Consider the following 19,106-nt stretch of genomic DNA (forward strand, 5'->3'; position numbering starts at 1 on the left):
GTTTTCAGCAGTGTGTGGAGACAGGACAAGGGGAAACAGCCAGAAACTGGAGTATAGGAACTACAAATGTGCACAAGAACTTCTGTACGGTGAGGTGACGGAGCACTGGAACAGGCTGCCCAGGGAGGTTGTGGAGCCTCCTTCTCTGGAGATATTCAAGACCTGCCTGGACACCTACTTGTGCAACCTGCTGTAGCGAACCTGCTTTGGCAGGGGGTTGGACTTGATGATGTCTGGAGGTCCCTTCCAACCCCTGTGATTCTGTCATTCTGTCATTCTGCCATGTGCATTCCTGCTCAGCCATCATCTGGGGACTCCATAGCTCCCCTGCTCTGCATGCTGGACTGCCATTGGAAGGGCTGGATTTAAAATTAGGCTGTGTTGATTCACCTGGGAGTGGGAGGGAACTGGGAGCTGCATTTGGGAGGAAGCGGAGTATCTCTTTCACATACACGCTTGCCTGCAGACAAGGTGCACATTTTTGTCTTTGTAGACAGGAGGATCTTTATTTCCTTCTATCTCCATAAAAATCTAGGACAATTTCTGAGAGGTTAACAAGTTCAGATGTGCTCATATATCTGATCCTATATCTGAGTCTATTAATAAGACTCAGCAAATGACTACTGATTGTTTGTTGAGCACAATCCTACTTGTAGTGTGAGGGTAGACCCAGGATTGTGTGAGACTTGTTTTATTGCCAACGCTGCCAACGACAACTAGGGAGCAGAGCACAGCTTGGCAGGACTGTACCCCCTGGGCGTGCTCTGGAAAGTGCTGAGATGTGAGCAAGGAGATAAACACATTGTGGAGTTTTTTCCACCTGTGGAGAGCATAGAAAAAGGATCTGGTTCAATCTCAATGACTGCTTGCTGACTGCAATCAACATGCGTCAACTACTGTTGTGTTGTTGGGATGTTTGGGGTTTTTTTGAGGGGGGGGGGAAATGGTCAGTATCTAAATCAATTGCAGAAGAAACGAAGTGTTGGGTTACAGCCATGTAAACCAGAATCAGATGGCTGGAAATAGCTGAATGCATGCAGTTCATTTTCTTTGTGCTACAGCCCTTGCACTGACAAACAGTTAAGTACAGATGGGAAACATGGACTGAAATGAAAAAGGAAGTCTCCATTCACATTCCCTCCCCATGCCTGGCTGAGCAGTGCTGAGAGCCAGGGACTGCCTTGGGTTTTCCTTGTTGACTTCCAGTCACAGCTCACATGCATGTGCAGGAAATAAGTTTTTTGCGTGAGAAATGACTCAAAAAGAATATGCGAACAGCTTGACCGATCCAGATTCGGTATAGACACTTAGGCAGTTTTCAATCTGTTTGAGGCTGGTAAAATTAATTTGGGTAGAGGCAGACAAATGCAGTTCATAACTGAAAGAATTGAGGGCAGTGATGGGAGAAGCAGTGGGCTAATGCTTTGTTTCAAAATGGTCACCAGTTCAATTGCAAAACCTTGTGAGAAATGCTGCTGATAAAGTAATATGATATATATATATATATATATATATATTTTTTTTTTTTCCCTCCAGGGAAACTACACTCTCTTCTTCCCATTCAGATAATGGGCTGCCAAGTGGGATCTTTAGCAACCCAGGTTCCACATTCATCCTGGATGAGCGAGTACAGCTAACCGTGGGCTTGCAGACTCAGGAGAGACATTTGATCTTGTTCAGTGATATGCTGATCATCGCCAAGTCCAAGTAAGAGAAATCTGCACTTGCTCATTCTCGCTGGTGTGTGCTGTTGAAGCTGAGCCCTGCGCTATTTTTGGAGTAGGCATCAAAATATCTCTTCTTTACAAATATGGATCTAAAATGTTGCATCCCCTCCTTTCACGATGAGAAATTCCTCCTACTATTAATCTTTCACTCCATTTTCCTGGAGGAGAAGGCTGTCTAATTGTTTCTGCCCTTTTCCTCTGTGGGATTTCTTGGAGAAATTGCATAAGAACAGGGTAGTAAGAGAGTAGTAAGCACAGAAATTTGATTCTTGATCTCACTGTTTCTGTCAGTTTCACGTAATGTATATGTGAAGAACTTGGGTGACTTCAAACATTAGAAAGACAGGATAGGTTATAATTAGCTCAAGTCATCACCTGCCTGTAGCTCTAATGAATCATATTGTCCCAAACCATAGCTGTCAGACTGGAGCCACCAACCACAAAACTCACTTGCAAAACTTTCTTGCGGTGCCTCCACACACCCAGACATTTGGGTTTGTCTGGGTATCAGACAATTTCAATCCTTCAATGTTTTGGAGGTTTGTTAATGTTGTTGCTGGTTGTAAGGCGGCGTGGCCAAACACTGAGGGTCTAGATATTAGAATATGAGAAAGTCATAATTTGAATTGCAGGTCTTCCTCCAGCCTGAAGTTCAAAAAGCAAGTGCATCTGAGTGAAGTTTGGACTGGCACATGTCTCAGTGAAGTAACAGAGAAGAAGATGAGTCCTGAAAATTCATTTGTTATCGGCTGGCCTACCATCAACTATGTCGTCACCTTCAGGTATTCCATCAGACCCCTCTTTTCAACCAGGCAGCTGCCCAAGTTTTCTGTGTATTAAGTGAAACAGTGATTGAGAGTGCAGAGCCCTGAACTCTACCACAAAAACCTCCATCCCCAGTGAGTGAAGGATTCATATTAGACAGTGTGGTAGTAGTTTAAATATTGGAAGACAGCTGTCTTAAGAAAGTATCTGCAGGCTGGTCTCTGAGAGCCTTTTAAACTAGAGAACCAAGCCTTGGAATTGTTGTTACAAAAAGGATTGGCCCCATTGTAGAATACACTGGAGTGCTACATCCAGATCAGCCATAGCAAGCAAGATTGTGCCATCGTGTATCCTACAAGCATGTTGTTTCAGTACCAACCAGCAGCCATTTCTGAAGGAGATCCTAGTTTAAGATTTTTTTTTTTTTCATTACGAAGGATAGTTTAGTTACATTACTGAAAAATTATAGGTGGCCTCTTGCCAGGATTAAATTCCTTTACTACTAGTGTAGAGCAGGCTGGAACACAGCCAGATCATGTCCAAGTGCCATGTCAAAAACACCTGAACTCGTAAGGCTTGCTGAAAGGCAGGTGACTTTTTATTAGCCTGAGCTCGGTCTAGGCTGGCAAAATTATGTCTAGAACTGGTATATCCACACTGAGCTCAGGTTGCTGCTAGTTCAGGCTTCTCTGCATCACACTCCTTTGTGAAGCAGAGAGGCCAGCACTTTTCAAGGGTCATTCTGACTACAGGAGTTCTCGTGACTTTCAGCTAGGAAGAGCTGATCTAGCCTAATGCTTTTTTTTCCTTGGTTCAGCTGTTCTAGTGGAAAAAGAAGTTAGAAGCATACTCTAGTTTTGCACTTACTGCCTCATCGTGTCCAAGAGTCAGGGTGGTGTCTCCCAAGTGATGGGTTTCTGGCCTTAGCACTCATGCTCTGACATGCCAGCAGTCACTTGTCTTTTAATCCAAACTCAAAACCAATTCAATTATTTCCTTCATGCTACTGAGGCCTGGACAGCCCATGTTGGCAGTAGAACCTTACAGGAAGAACAGACATCGGAAGGAAAGTAATAGTAGAAAGAAAATAGTAATTAAAGGTCTCTGGAAAAAATAATAAAGGCCCACAAGTTACGTTCACTCCAGCATCATAGAAAGACATTTGTTCCTTATCTGAATGTATGCAGCCCTGGGCAGGAAATACAGTCCAGTTTGTTTTGGGGGTTTTTTTGTCATTGTTGTTGAAATAGGACAGAAGCAGGAAAGGACTGTGCTTTTGTTCCAAGACTTTGCAGGAAGGAACTTTGACTTACAGCTATGTATAGGTGAAACTGAGTAAAGTTTCCATAGGCTGTTACCTACTCAGCACTCGTTTGATGATCTGCCTCCTTTTTATCTTCAGCTCAGCTGACGTAAAGAAGCAATGGCTGTCTGCATTACTGTGGTAAGTGACCCTTCTTACATTCTTTATCTGAGTGATTCCTCTACAGTCCTCAGAGGAAATCTGTTATGATATCAAATTGCCCTCTCCATTTTCATCACAGTAAGTGTGTAGCTGCTATTTGAAATGCCTGCCTTTGAAACCTGAATGTGGAATTCCAGTGTTGAAGCAAAACTAGTGTTTATAGGAAAGCTGAACAGTAAGATGTTGTTGGAGCATCTTTATTCCTTTGGAGATGGAGATTGACTTTCCTAATCATGGTGGAAATGTCAGAAGTGGTATTGATTCTCTGGTTGTATTTCAAGGCATCCGGATGTTCCAATCAGTTCTTTTTTAATGTTTTTGTATGTTGTTTCCATTAGTATCCAGGTATAGAGAGAGGGAGACATTACCTCCTGATTTTGTGGAATGCAGTAATGATCCAGAAATGATGGAAGGAGTCTTCCATCTCTGTACAACGTGTACCTTGCATTGCAGTACTGCCATATGGGATTTTGCTTGTCTAGGGCCTCAGAGAAAGATAAAGAAGCCAGTAAGAGCACATGATCACTCTGTTGTTATTACTGTTGTAATTAATCTGTATTTATTATGGTGCCAAGGAGATGATCCTTTGAGCCTCTTGTATCCAAACCTTAGGGCTCTTCCTTTTCCCTTGACTTTCAGGCATATCAGTGAAATGAAACAGAAAGAATATCTGAAGAACCTAACCCTTCAGATCTTTGTGCTGGATGCTGAAAACTGTTCTTCTGTAAGTAAAGCTAAGAAACGGGTTATTGGACCAATGCTGCATGGAAATCCATGGAATAGTGGAGGGAATGCAGGGCTGTGTTGCTGCTACTGCTATCCTTGTTTAGAGGGTGCCCATCTGTGCAGCTGCATACTTTCTGCTGGAAGCCCCCTCAGAGAATTTTGGTTTGGGAAATCGTAAGATATAGAGACACTTATCAAAAAGTATCTTAATGTTATTTTTGGCCTCTGCCATCTGTTCTGTTTTCCTTTTGCTTCACTTCATAATTGGTGATATTTTGTGCCAGTGTGACCAGTAATTCTTATTTTCAGTGTAGTAAGTGGAGGATGTTGATCCTGAAAGAGTTGCTGGTTTGTTCTGAAATAATCTGCTGGAGTGTATTCTGGTCTCTTAATAGAGCATTTCTAGACTTTACATCAAGCTTGGTAGTTCACTTATACCTTCTGGCAACTCTCCCCTCAGAGGGGAGCTGTGGGCACCCTTGATTTATTAGCATTGTGCCACGTTTACCCCATCCAGTGACAATGGTACTACTTTCAGTTAAGTGCCAAAATGATTGAATACAGTGTCTGAACACGACCCGCTTCCTCTGTTTGTTTGTTTTGGGTTTTTTTTTTTTTTTTTTTTTTTTTTTTTTACTGGATTAAGCCTTTGGGTGTTGTAAGGAATCAATGATAAATAAGTAGCTAAGAACAGTTTTCATAATATATCACCTTCAACAGTGATTCAATTCTAGTTCAAATTAGCAAGACACTTCTATGAATATTTAGTGAAGACAATCATAAGATAGATAAGTGATTTTTTTTTTTTTTTTTGCTAAATTTTCAGGCTATAAGAAATATAACCGATCTTCATACCTTCTTAATGGCTTCCTACATTTCCTCTGTTTTCCTTTCTAGACCACCACAGTCAATGTGTCCAATGTGGAAACTGCAGAGAGCGTGATGAAGAAGACACTTGTCCAGCTTGGACTTCCTGTAGGTGACTTGCAGGGACTGCCTGATGCTAGCTAGGGAAGCTGTCAGCATTCAGATTTTGGGACAGTACAGAGGTAGAGAAGTCTTTATTTGCTGCAGTTAACCATGAGGTTACTGATACTCACTGGGCTAGGAGCAATCTGTTTATGTGGCAGCAAAATTCTAAAAGCACAGACATGCATACGTTCCTACACTAAATTCAAACTTGATGGAAAAAAAAGTCCTTCAGATTTCAAAGGACTTCCATGCTTGCTTAGGCTTGGGCCTAGCTTGTCAAAGAATTATTAATAGAGCTGTGAAATACTGAATGAATAAGTGATGTTATCAGAGGAGACTTTCCCATTGCAGCGATCTAGCAATTACACTGTTAGCTTTTACAGTGTCCAGTAGCACACCTAGGAAATTTGTGGAATATTTTGCTAAAATAGTCCTGGAAAATCTTATTCTCATTCTGTAATATGAAAATCACTTCTGTTCTGTCATGCTTACACATACTTCTGAGAACAAGTGCCTCGCTGTGCTCTGTAGTATTCCAGTCTTGAGATAGACTACTATTTCTCACCTCTCTTCAGCTTGCAGAAGACACGATCCCAATACATCATACAAGGATGGCTGTGCTGCTGCATGCGAGGGAAGATGGAGAATAGCTGGTACCACACACTAAAAGCATTGGCCTATTGAGGCTCAAAGTGGTCCCACATTCTGTGCCCTCCATGTACAGTGAGGAACACCAGAGCACCAACACTATTGAGAAAACACAGTGACTTGACTGGCAGTGCTTTGCTTGTTGCATCAAGAGATTTCTTCAGTCAGAGCCTACTGAGTGAACAATCGGGAAACCATTATGTGGTTTTGCATCCCCGTGGCTCTCAGTATGTTCCTCTGAACCTTTATTCTTCCACTCTCATACAAAGTGACTGAGAGCAGCCTTCCCTCCCAGCCACGTGCCTGTCCAGGAGTTATCTATACATGTCTGTTCTGCTCCTTGCCCTGTTCAGACTGTTTTTTTTTCTGCTGTTTTCTCAGTTGTGTGCAACCTCTGGGGCCCTGATCTAGGCCCCCTTCAGCTGATATTTTTCTCTTATCTGTTCTTCAACCATCAGGACAGGACAAGTGACTACCATCTCTGGGTGATCTCAGGAAAAGATGACCCTGCTTACCCTCTCATTGGTATGAGCTCTCCTGTTTTCTTTAAATTCTAGCACCATAGAAATAAGTGAAAAATGACTCGGGTATATATGGCAGAGAAATCTCACGAACAGTGTGAAGAAATAGGGCAATTTGTCCCAAGCTGTTAGATGTATTTTAACTGCATCTTGCTTCTCTGATACATGTATCAGTTGTTCAGCTGTTGCTCAGACTGCTGTCCTGCTGCATGCTGCATATTCATGCCAAACAAGTCATCCCAACACTACATTGTATTTTCAGTTATAACCCAATAAACACGTGGTGAGGCTGCCTGAGAAACGCGTGCTCCCTTATTAAAGAGATCTAGCTCCAAAGACCACACAATCATTTTAAAACCATCATTCTGGGGTTTCTTACACTGCACGTTTGTTTATTTGTGGGTGTTTATTGGTATTTTCTAGACTGTCGTAGTGGGGTAACTCTAGCACAAAGTAATGCTTACAAGATGTTTTTGGTGTAATGGGGCTCATAAGTCTTCTGTAGTGGTTTGTTGCATGATGTTCTTTAAAACTGCTAATGGGGAGTGATTGTCCAGGTTTAACTTGCTGAATTTAACTTGCAAAACAATGATCATAAATGCACAAGTGCATCCTGGCCTCTTCAGCCCTCAGGTGGAGGTTTCTAGCAGCATTGTTTAGAGGCCCAATTGGAGTGGCAGCCATTGGCTGTGACTGCTTCCTCCTGCCCAGATTTGGAGTTGTTTGCACATCTGCAATTGACTTGCTTTTTACACACCTCTCTGCTCAACAGGGCACGAACATCCGTTCAGCATCGCGTTAAACTGTCTCCGGGACTCTGCTGACCAGCAACAAGGAACTCACAATCACACCCTCCTGCTTGATGGGACAGAGGCATCCTTCACCGAGCAGCTCCCAAAAGAGAAACAATGTCAGTTTGTCCTGAAACCCAGGCTCCAAGCTCCAGTGCAGCTGAGGAGGGGTAAGAGCTGCAGGAGTGCCTTAACCAGGATGAGATTTTGCTGTTTTCACTGTCAATGCCAAACTCTTCCTAGCACTGTGTGCATAGCCTTGAGTTGCACTCATGCTTGATTGCATGTGTAAAGGACACGATTGCAGAGGTGCTAAATTTGTCAGTGAAGACATTCAGTCCTTGATTAACTTTCAGTTGCAGGCTATACATGGATTTCATAGATTCCCTGAAGAACAGTGAGTTAATAAGAGTTTTGCTGATGACTGAGAGATGAACAGGTGTCTTAACTGCCATGTATCCCCTGACCACCCTCATTAACAGTGTAGTTATTTTTTGCTCAGATCTCTGCCTCTGCTGCAAGTCAGTCACTGTCCAGTAGAAATGATAGCCATGTGTGTAATGAAGGTATGTTTTCTTTTAGAGTCACTGCAGAAGCACACCAAGAGGAAGAAGTCTTTGATTGACTGGGCCCTGCGGCGCAGCACCAGTGCACCCACAGACAGCCCTCCTTCACAGTCACCTACCACCCCACAGAAACTCTTTGGCATGTCTCTGTCCTCTGTCTGCCCTGACGGGATCCTTCCCAAGCCAATCATGGTAAGGAGTACTTTAGGCTGTTGACATGAATGCAATGTGTTTAGCCAAGAATTTAAAGTCATTTGTGATGTTTACAAGGACTGGCTTGAGAAGATCAATGTTTGCCCACGATTCAGATCTAACTCAGTAGCATGAGTAAAAACTGCATAAGCTGTATCACTTGTGTGGATATCCATCCTGTTCCAATGGGGTTTTCCAGCGAGACCATCACAAGTGAAGAAGGAACAGTGTCAGTGTACCATGGTATATAGCCTGAATCTCATTTGACCAATTTGTCCATTGATCTCTCACCTGCCAAAGGATAGGAGCACTTGTGTATACTTGCAACTTAGCTGTTAGACTCTTGTCCCTGGTCAGGTCATGACAAATCTCTTGTATATCTGTCCTCTTTCCAGTGCTGACCAGCTCTTATGCAGTTATAATATATAAGATATAAGGTAAACAACAGGGTGAAGTGTTTGGCTCTTATGAATAATTGAGCTTTCTCTTAGGATATGCTGTTTCTGCTGTACCATGAAGGTCCCTCTACTAGGGGCATTTTCAGACGTTCTGCCAATGCCAAGACTTGCAAGGAATTGAAGGAGAAGCTAAACTCTGGAGATGATGTCCGGGTGGATGGAGAGTCAGTCTTTGTGGCTGCAGCTGTCATCACGGTGTGTTTGGCCAAATAACTGCTATCTCAGCTAATCACGCCTTCCTTCTTTCAGTAAGGAAGCAAGATGTATCTTTACAGAGAGGAAAGATTGCAGGCAGGGCGCTGTAGGGGCTGTTGCACAAAATATTTTCTATTGAGGCACATTCTCAGCTGGTGGCTTCACTCATCTGTGTGCACGAAGTTATCTGTCCGACTTGATGGAGGTTGCTTTAACATTCAGGTATGTTCAGTAGCCCTCTTGCCAATGTTTCATTTTGCACCTTTATTGTACAAAGCAGCCTCCAGCAGCAGATATAGTAGTATTTACTTCCTAGATAACCATGGCTTCTATCTAGAAGTTATCTCACATCAAATACTCTGACAACCTGAACTCAGCAATTCAAATGCTACACCTATGCACTGCCACAGAGTCCTCTGATGTCAGAAGAACAATTGCTCTGTGTCCTTTTCTGGACACACACAAGAGAGTGGAGGGAGATGTAGATGTTCTCAAAGGCCCCTTCCAATATAAGATATTTTGTGATCTTACGTTGGAGGATAAGTGCCATTTGACTGCAGCTGCTCTGCACTTCCCACAGAGAGGCCGTTCTCAAAGGAGGCAGTTAGACTCAGAGCCTTCACTCTCTGATCAGATGGCAAGTGAGAAGGAAAACTCCTACCAAGTCTGAGCAGAGACGTTGTGTTGAATGGGGGATTGTGGTAAGACTCAAGTTTTAATAGGAAAAAGCCTAGCGTTTGTATGGTCAAACATGCTTTAAATCTTGTCAGGTTTAACCTGATCTGTTAAAACTGGTCAGAACCAGTCAGATCTTTGGGAACTGAAGTGCTAAAAAACCCCTTGCCAGTAGTTTTTGCTGCCCTAATATAAAAGGCTGTCAGACATATTACAAGGCAAGGCATATGTTAAGTTCTTGCAAAGTCCTCTCAGAAAAACGGCAGTCTTTATTGATTAGAAGTATTTCAAACAGAACTAGGCATAGCCTTGAATAGCAGTCCTTGCTCTAATATAGTAGAGATCAACCCTGTTCTGGTGAGGGGAAAAGCACAAGGGCTGGCTGTTTACTCTTTTCTGCCGTAAACTATAGACACAGTTTGGTAATGCTGCAAGTGAAGAGCCTTGAGGACAGCTTGGGGAAAATGGGGAGGGAAGGAGAAATGTATCTGTGTCACATTTCATTTTATCTTCTGCTTAATATGAATAAATATTGACTATATACATAGTGAAACCAAATCAAGGAAATTAAAACTGACCAGACTGCTCTGCATGTATATATTTAATTCAGGATTTTCTCCGAAATATACCTGACAGTGTTCTATCCTCAGACATGCACGGACTGTGGATGGAAGCTGTGGATACAGAAAATCGGGCACATAAGATTGAAACTATCAAAAGGTTTGTAAAATCCTTTAAGGATTATTTTGGTGGAGAAGTGGGAGTGTAGGGCTCTAACTGTAGACTTGTCCTCGTGGAGACTCCTGTTGCTGCTCCAGGTCGCAGTGGAGCCATTGCTGATTGCCAGTATCACAGATCAAAGCATTTTCCTTTCAGTTGTCTTTTGGTAACGTTTCTAACCCACAAAAAAATCTTTAGAAATCTGTTTTTTGATGACCATTTCAAGTGAGAACAATCAAACTGATAAATTGCAATAATTCAGCCAACAGAAATACCTCAGATATTAGTGGAATTAAATCTCTTACTATTGTGACTCCAGTATTTGAAGAATGGATTTTTATGAACAGTGCTGTTTTTCTGTTACCACTCCCGGAACAGCTTGGTCAGTCAGCTCCCAGAGGCCAACCTGGTCTTACTCAGACACCTCTTTGGAGTCCTTCATCACATTGAGCAGAATTCCGTTGTGAATCAGATGAATGCGTTTAACCTGGCTCTTTGCATAGCACCCAATATGCTGTGGCTACCTAGTCCCACAGGGCCTGAGGAGGAAAGCAGGTCTACAAAGAAGGTAATATTTCATAGGTTTGGTCTCATAACTGTCTTCCTCTTTCACGATTTTTATTTATGGGCTCTGTATTTTGTAGGCTGAAGGGAGGCACAGTATCAGTGATATTGCCAGCTGAGTGGCACCTGGGCTTCACCCTTTCCCCTGTGCAGTTATGCTCAAGTTAGTGGAGCAATTCAGCCACACAGATTATGTAGGGTAGAAAAGGAAGCTGTGATTGTTTTACCAGCTGAAATTCCCTTCAGGACAATCATGCTAAGGGAAGGTGGGGCAGCTGGAGTTAGATATTGCTGTTTCATCTGAATGTAAAGCTATCCTGCAGTGATAATGTATGCATTAAACATGGTGGAGGGCAGGAGTCCTTGCTTGTAGTTTGTTACTGATAACAAGGAAAAACATAGAATGTGCCATGCCTGGCTCGCTGCTCCAGTTCACAAAGTTCATATCCTTGCCTCAGGTGTAGTTAATACAGAAGTATTACTGTGTTCTGAGCAGCTTTTTGAACAAAAGATTCTGTAGGAAATTATATATTTTTGAAATAAAAAGGAACTTTGGGGGAATTGCTTGAATTGCATTATTTACCTAGTTATGTATTCATTGCACTGACTTTGTAAATCTTTGTCTTTGCCAGGTAGCCATGTTAGTACAGTTTCTGATTGAAAACTCGGCAGAGATTTTTGGAGGTGACATTGCTTCCTTGTTTCAAAGACCGGACAAAAATTCCACAAAATCAGAGAGATCTCTGGGTAAGCTGGTGGCATTCTATCTTTAAGACATTGTTAAAACCTTTTTAATAGGTGAACTCTTAATGCAAAGTAGTTTGTTTCTCCTTCATCTCTGCCAAAGAAGTGTTGAAAAAACAGCTGGTTTTGTGGGTTGGTTTGTTTGTTTGTTTTCCCTTTCCCCGTCAGGCATGGCCAAGAAAGGGGAAAGCAGAGGGCTGAATTCTCACAACTTAAATATATCACTGAACATGGGACTTTATCTGTGGCTGTTCAACCTATTCCAGTCATTCCAGACTAAAGTACCAGCACAAGAATTTATTGTAGCCTTAGTGATGGCATGTCCCAGCAATGTTTTCTTCCAGACTAATTGTGTAGGTCCAAACAAAATGGTTGAATGGGAAGAGATTCACTTTTCTATTGACTATGCTGTGGATGCAGGCTAATGGTGAAAGCTTAAGTTGTCAAGCCAAAAATGTTTATTTTGTGCCCAGACTTGGTTTAGTCCTTGGTAAAAATAATGGATCATCTTTGATTTCCTCTTTACAAAGTAGAGTTGGTACTATTTCTTATGCCTTGGCTGTAAGGTACTGTGTGGAGTTAAGAGATGCAGACAGTTGATTGTGTTTTCTACTCTAGGCATGGCTCAGAATGATGACTCCTCTGATGAGCTGGAATTCTCTGCTTATGACCTGGAAAGCCCAAAGCATTGCCTGATATCTAAAACAGATGACGTTTTTGAACCACCCAGTGGCTTGTTACTCGAAGAGCAAGAAGACTGGGACTTGTTCAGTGAGATCACAGCCTGCTACCAAAGCAAAACCCAGAAGAATGCCAGTGCAGACAGCTACGAGCTCTTAGAAGAGGAGGGTTCCTTCTGCTCCATAGGCTCAATACGCTCACTTAGCCCAGCCAGGGACCGGTGCTCATCAGAGCCCAGTGTCTGTCTTAGCTCGCAGCTTCCTGCTCAGAGCCATGAGCCAGTGGCTCGCCAGTCTAGCTGTGATGCCACCATCATGCACAGTCACACGGGCTACATCCACAGACTTAAGCAACTGCAAGTGGAGAGCCAGAAGTTGATTGATGAAGGCCTTAGCACTGGGGCTAATAAAGCCAGGCAGAATTTGTGGCAGTCACCTCAGACCAGCTCTAAGGTAAAGAAGCCCAGCTTTCAGAAATCTAACCTGTCCAACAGGTCCAGCTTCTCTAGCCTGTCCTCTACCACTACATCTCCATCTGCATCCTCACTTAGCTCCCTAGACAGTGCTTTCTCATACTGTTCGGAGTCATCAGCTGTTAGTCCTACAGATGTCTCCTCCCTGTCATTTATGTTTGGCACATCTGCCAGGCTTCATGCTGTGTCTCCCAAGATTGCCAGGAAGTCCCCAAAAGAGTGGCACAAGTCCTTCACCTCTCCTGTGCCTTTACAGCCATGTGACCTAGACAGTTTCTGTGACTATGAACCCAAGGCTGTAGAGAGCAGACATTGTTCTGGGGAGAGGAAAAGCTTGCTTTCTGGCAGCAGAGCTGCAGTGGGGAGCCCAGCAACTGACACTGACTGGGAAAAGGAGGAGAGACAGCTGAGATTTGTGGGGGTGCCTGATCTGAAGCTCCAAAGCCTGGATTATCCCAATGAGCTAGAACAAAATTCTGAGCCTTCACCTGATGACCTAGCCAGCAAGAAATTCCTGCAGATCAACCAGCAGCAGCACAGGGAGAAGGTAGTGAAGCACATTGAAATCAGAAGTGTTGATGCCTGCTCTCCAAGCCAGGAAGGCCTGAAGCGCACCAAGATAACTTTTTACATGGCCCCAAATAAAGAATATTACTGGGGATTGCCAGTGGAAGAGGAGAGGTCCTCGGCAAATACCAGCAGCCCTAATGAGCAAAGCACATCTAAAGGCTTGCAGTCTGTGAGAGTCCATATCCCCCAGACAGTGTTTTATGGGCAGAATACACCCCTTGTTCTGCAGTCTGCCTCCAGGCAGCTCCACTGTCAATCAACAATCCTGTCCTCACGAGCAAGGCACAAAGAGAACTTCCACAATGCCTCCACTCTGAAGGAGCTGGAGAGCAAGCCAGTGGGGGAGGTACCGGTGCCAAACCCGAGCGAGGGGATCAACACGTTCAGCCACACCATCCATATCATCCTCCCTGCTTCCATTCAAAGCACCGTCAGGGAATATTTCAAACATGATGAAACCAAGACCTGTCCCATGGCTGAGGCAGAAGCAGTGGAGAATGAACTTGTTCGGAGCAGGATGGAGTGGCTCAGGAGGCGGCCGCTGTCAGAAATGGCTGCTGAGGAATGTGATGCAGTGGCGTTCACGGAAGAGACGTTTGTCTAGGGAGAGGGCTGTGGGAGGACTGAATTTTGTGTGCATGGGTGTATGAGCAGCAGAAAATATTCTGATCAAGGTGTGAAGAATCTAGTGGGCTGTGTTGAGCAGTGAGCGTAAAGTGGCACTAATGTGTATGTAATGTTGGGGTTTGCAGTTCATTTTGGTTGGGTTGTGAGTGGTGTTCTTTTTGTTACATTCTTTTTCTACTTGAGATACTTCACCAAGGGTACTGATTGCCACCAGCCTGTCTCTGAATTTGCCGAGGTTATCTCTTTTTGAAGCAGAAAAGGAGAAACTGCTTTATTTTCTTCAGTCACTGATGTGTACAGATGACTGCAGAACATGGGCAGCAACTTTTCCAGCAGAATTAGTTAAATTTTAAGCTTGCATAAATAGCTCCGCTGTTCCCTGATCATCATCACCATTCATCCCAAAGGAGATTCTTCACCTCCATTCCAGAAATCACGACTTCTCTCTGTTTATCTTCCCTTTGTCCCTTAGGGGTAGAACTGTGTGCATTACTACTCGATGCTGGACTCCAGATAGACCAAATAGAGCCCAAAGCCCAGCTTTCACTGACAGACAACATCCAAGATCCTTTAATTTTATTTTATTTTTTCCAGTTAATTGTCCGTTGATTCTCATGATTTGGCAGATCCACCATTACTCTGAAGGACTGTAGCTCTGTCGCTTCAACAGAGCTATGGCTGTTTCACTTCTTTGGCATCCTCTGGGAACACCTGAGCCTTCCCATCCTACTAAGAGGTGACATTTTTTCTGTAACTGAGGATGGAAGTTCAGAATGACCTTTCCAGAGGCAGTGTGGATGGAGATCATAATCAAATTCCTAGTTATGCTGGAAGGGGCCCAAGCAGGAGTTGGTTTTAGCATGAAGTCATGGTGTTGTGGAAGTAGTCAGGAAAGTCATGAAGAGGGTGCTGCAGCAAAAGTCCCATCGGGCTAGGAATCTCTCAGACAGTCTGATAAACTGAGATTGTTCAGGCCTTAATAGCACTGCTAAAGCTGCGTCAGAGAAATGCATTCCTACTCATCAAAATGCTCTGCCCAGTGTAGTCTAGCAGAGTTAATTATGGAGAAGTGCCAGGCAAGCATGTGACAGAAGGCTGCTTTATGGCACTACTTAAAACATGCAGCCAGAGGGCTCTTACACCACTGTTGTGATGCTACTCAGGACAATGCTTAGAGTAACTTTTGCCATGATGGGACTTAAGAGGACTGTGGTGCTGCAAGCTGAGCTCTAAAGTAAGCAGAGAGCACCACAGTTGTTAGATAGAATTTAAGAAAATGATGGAAGAAGTCTTAAAGATGGAAAAGCTCAGGATACATCATTCTCTTAGGGAGACAGCCTTTTTTCTCAGCTAACAGTGAGTGGATAAAAGACAGAAGAAATACATGAATCTTAGTGATCAAGTGGTAGTCCTTCTGAAGTACCCCGTTGCAAGTTGCTGAGTGCATGTCACCACCATACTTGAGGGTTGCTTGATACCCACTCTTATTCAGCCCTTGCATAGAGGGAAAACCACATCTGTAAATGACCAAGAACTCTACAGTTGCTGGCCACTATTTGTGCCTGGGAACTGGTCCAGCACTCCAGATTCACACTCTGTGATTCCCATGGAGATGGAGGGAAGCCCAGAGTGCACATCACAAGGTGTACAGAAAATACTTTGTCATGTGTGAAGTGTTCAACTCTCAGGTGCTGTCTCTGTCCCATCTCACTGTGGTGGGCCTTGTATGATGAGCAGTGTATATAGTTGTAATGCAACCCCCCTGCTATCATTTTCCTCACACAGACACTAAAGATGTGCAGTATTGTTTTTGTTTTTTTTTTCACCAGACCTATGGTTGTAACTATTTGAATAAAAGAGGCACAGGTTTGTTTGCAAGGTAGTGATTGCCTTTTGTTCCCCTTGCTCCTACTTTCCTCTCCTTTCCGTGCTTGTTTAGTACTGCTTGCAAAAGACCAAAGCAGACTGTAAAGCACGTGCTTCCCCCTACCACGACCTGCAAGGGTGTCCTGTGCTGACAAGGAACCCTCTGCCATCTGTATTTCGCTGTAGCCATCCTTAGTTGAGGGTCTCCTTCAGAGAAACAGGCACAAACAGCACCAAACAGAAGGCAGCAGATAACTTTACTGCTGTTTTAACAAGGTGTAAAACTATCCCTGCCGATGCCCCCTACCTGCAGGCATGGAAACTTGTGTCACTGCTGTCCAGGTCTGCACCTGACAGGCAAACTAAATCTGCACAGGTTTTCAGGAACTGCTGTAGAATGAGTAGGCTCAGTTGCCCCTCTCATCTGTGTCTTTTCAGGAAGGTGAAACAGCGCTAAGTATTATGATGGATTTATCTGTACTTGGAAGGGAGATTAATCTATGTTCCAAACAAGCTGACAGCTTGTAGACTGGCTCTGGGGCCCAGCTGATTTTGGCTCAGACAAGGAGGACCTGACCCTAATGCCAAGAAAGAACTCTGAATTTGCATCACATAGAAGAATTATGAGCAAGTTAAAGAGAAATTTGTTTATAGAAACAGAGGGAGGGGAGGGGCAAAACAAATTTTCCTCTTCTCATCTGAGGCTGCCTAATATGGGCATATTTCTTTAACGATTTCTCTAACCCTGTGCTTACTGATTTTTTTAACAGAGGGAAATCTTATTAATAAACTAATAAAACTTGGACAAAGTTTTTCAGAAAAGACAAGACAAACCACTGATCCCCATGGGAGTACATGGCTGCCCAGCAGAGGCAGCACTGCAGTAGCAGTCTGATGCTGTGCACACAGTATCCAAGAGAGTTTTCATTATGCCTTTAGGAAAGCTACACATTAAGTAAAACAGTTACTTTGGCACCAAGAAAATGTGTGTTTTGGTCAGAAACATTTTTGCCCAAGCGTCTGCTCCTATGGATCATCATACTCTTTTTTTAGCCTTATGCTAGATGGTATTCAGTTCAATATCAGGGAAATATTTACCTGCATGATAAGTACAATTCATTTCAACAAGACCTTTTGGTAGCCATCACTGTTTTCATATTCAACATTTCTAACTTTTTTTTAAAATGTTTATTCCAATTACATGCAGTAGCTGACAGACATGCTGTGAAAGCTGGAGCACTCATTCACCACGAGCCCAGGCACTCATGCAGGACTGGCATTTTAGCTTTGTGGATATGAAGATGAAGATGCTCCCCTCAGTTTTGCAACTAATCCTACACCTGCTAAGTTAGCAGATTCTTTCCCCTTACTTCCAGGTCAACAAAATACATATAGCACATTAGTCGTAGAATTCCTAGGGACAGAAGACTGAGAAAGCCCCTGAGAAAAATTTCACATGACCCTGTTTGCTCAGAACAAATGATACCAAAGACACATTGTTTTGACCCAGAAAAGTGACGTTTTCCTTTAATGCACAGCTCTCAGGTGTAGACACAAATTTCCCTTCCCTTGCTGCTCACTTTCAGATTAACAAATAAAAAAGGGATTTAGTCCAAGTTGTCTTGACAACTCTGGGCTCTGTTAGACACCAGCACTCAGGCAGCCACGTAGTACTGTTGCCATCTTGAAAGCAAGGAGCGTTTCTTTTCCCTTGCAATCAAGGCCAAGAAAGACCAGCTCATTTGCCTTGAGGAGACAATGACTCACACTTCAGCCTCCTCTCATTTCTGCTTGGCACATATAATTTTGTTTTCTCATCCTGTAGACAGAAAGTATGATGGAAGTGCCCAGGGAACAGCTGCAGTTATTTCAACTATCTTAATTTCATTACTGACATACCTACAATCAGGAAAGTCAGGTCTCCATCTGACACTCTGTGGCACCTTTAAATGTCAGACTTGTCAAGGATTTTGCTACCTAAATTTCAATGCAAACAGCTCACTCTCACCCTGGAAACATTTTCTTCAAAAAGCAGCCACACTGGAGTGGAACGTGACAGCCACTGCTCAGCCCTTTCAAACTAACAGCTATAGCCTCACTCACCGTCCCAACAGTGCATGGCTTCACGCTGGCTAAAAAGAAATGGCATCTTCCAGCAGCAAGCTGTGGTCCCGCTGCAGGCTCACAAACAGGAATCGGCCAATGAGTACAACTGCAAAGCCCCAAACACTCAGCTTGTCAAAGGGGCAGCATCAGGAATGGGAATACAGGATGTGTTACTGCACCGGGTGGCTTCACTGTTTTTACTGAATCTCTTTTGTAGCCCGTGGTAAATCACAAACAAGTGTGCAGCACCTGGATTTTTTTCCTAGTACACATTCTTATTTTTCTGGCATTCAATTTTGTATTGATTTCTGCATGACAGACCAGAGCAGAAATCGAAGTCTGAGGCAAGGGAGTTACAGGGTGTCACTGCCTAACTGCAGTGACTGCAACACACTGACCCTCAACCACAGTGATACGAGCAGAGCTCATGGCAGAATTACTCCCGTCTGAAAGAGAAGCATGGAGGAATTATCAGCCACGGATAACTGCTGCGAGATGTCTCAGATAGAGCCAGTTACCAGTCAGAGTGTAAGAGACCAAGTAAAGAACAGAAATAGGATGATGTCAGTAAAACTCAGGTCCAAGTCTCATCCTCTTCCTACCTGCCCTGGGTTTCGTGAATCGCCGATGTACAACGAGCTCCACCTGGTGTCTGAGCGAAGCATCAGCCGTTACCGTCTCAGCCCCTGGCGTTCAGACGAGGTCTGACGGTCAGACGCACCGCGTAGCATTTGTATTTAACAATAGGCTAAAGAGCTGTGGGATGGGTAAAGACTATGCTCTCGTTTTTCTGAACTGCTCCAGGTCGATCCTGGTTTGCAAATCCAGCACAAACCTGGAGGATAATGCAGGAAATCTCCGGAAGGAGGCAGAGTCATGAGACAAAATCATTTTATGTATTTAAATCATTTTATGTATTTTAACACCTTTAAAGGATGCTTTCCACTGCACCAGGATGCTTAAGCTTGGCTTTTGCAGTTCTTTCAGATCTAGAGGAGGATTTGTATAGCCAAAAGTGCCTGTCCTCCCCAGTACAGTATTAGGTCTAATGAGAG

General features: G+C 43.6%; 1 protein-coding gene across 4 annotated transcripts in view; it reads left to right on the top strand.

Annotated features, from left to right (window-relative positions):
* The window catches only part of LOC122188260 (rho GTPase-activating protein 20-like), a 30,806-nt gene extending 14,845 nt beyond the window's left edge, over positions 1 to 15,961 (top strand). For 3 of the 4 annotated variants that reach the window (XM_042886422.1, XM_042886421.1, XM_042886423.1), the window contains exons 3-15: positions 1,537 to 1,707; positions 2,360 to 2,509; positions 3,895 to 3,936; positions 4,597 to 4,681; positions 5,581 to 5,658; positions 6,762 to 6,828; positions 7,597 to 7,785; positions 8,198 to 8,373; positions 8,865 to 9,026; positions 10,312 to 10,421; positions 10,800 to 10,989; positions 11,618 to 11,732; positions 12,348 to 15,961. In XM_042886422.1, coding sequence (XP_042742356.1) covers positions 1,537 to 1,707; positions 2,360 to 2,509; positions 3,895 to 3,936; positions 4,597 to 4,681; positions 5,581 to 5,658; positions 6,762 to 6,828; positions 7,597 to 7,785; positions 8,198 to 8,373; positions 8,865 to 9,026; positions 10,312 to 10,421; positions 10,800 to 10,989; positions 11,618 to 11,732; positions 12,348 to 14,056 — 3,244 coding nt within the window. In that variant the 3' untranslated portion in view covers positions 14,057 to 15,961. The remainder of the gene's footprint in view (positions 1 to 1,536; positions 1,708 to 2,359; positions 2,510 to 3,894; positions 3,937 to 4,596; positions 4,682 to 5,580; positions 5,659 to 6,761; positions 6,829 to 7,596; positions 7,786 to 8,197; positions 8,374 to 8,864; positions 9,027 to 10,311; positions 10,422 to 10,799; positions 10,990 to 11,617; positions 11,733 to 12,347) is intronic. The other variant, XM_042886424.1, reaches the window with a different exon arrangement.
* The last annotated feature ends 3,145 nt before the right edge of the window (positions 15,962 to 19,106 follow it).

The sequence above is a fragment of the Lagopus leucura genome, unplaced genomic scaffold (assembly GCF_019238085.1).
Source record: "Lagopus leucura isolate 7727_CA_CO unplaced genomic scaffold, USGS_WTPT01 Super-Scaffold_100057, whole genome shotgun sequence".
NCBI classification, from domain to species: Eukaryota; Metazoa; Chordata; class Aves; order Galliformes; family Phasianidae; genus Lagopus; species Lagopus leucura.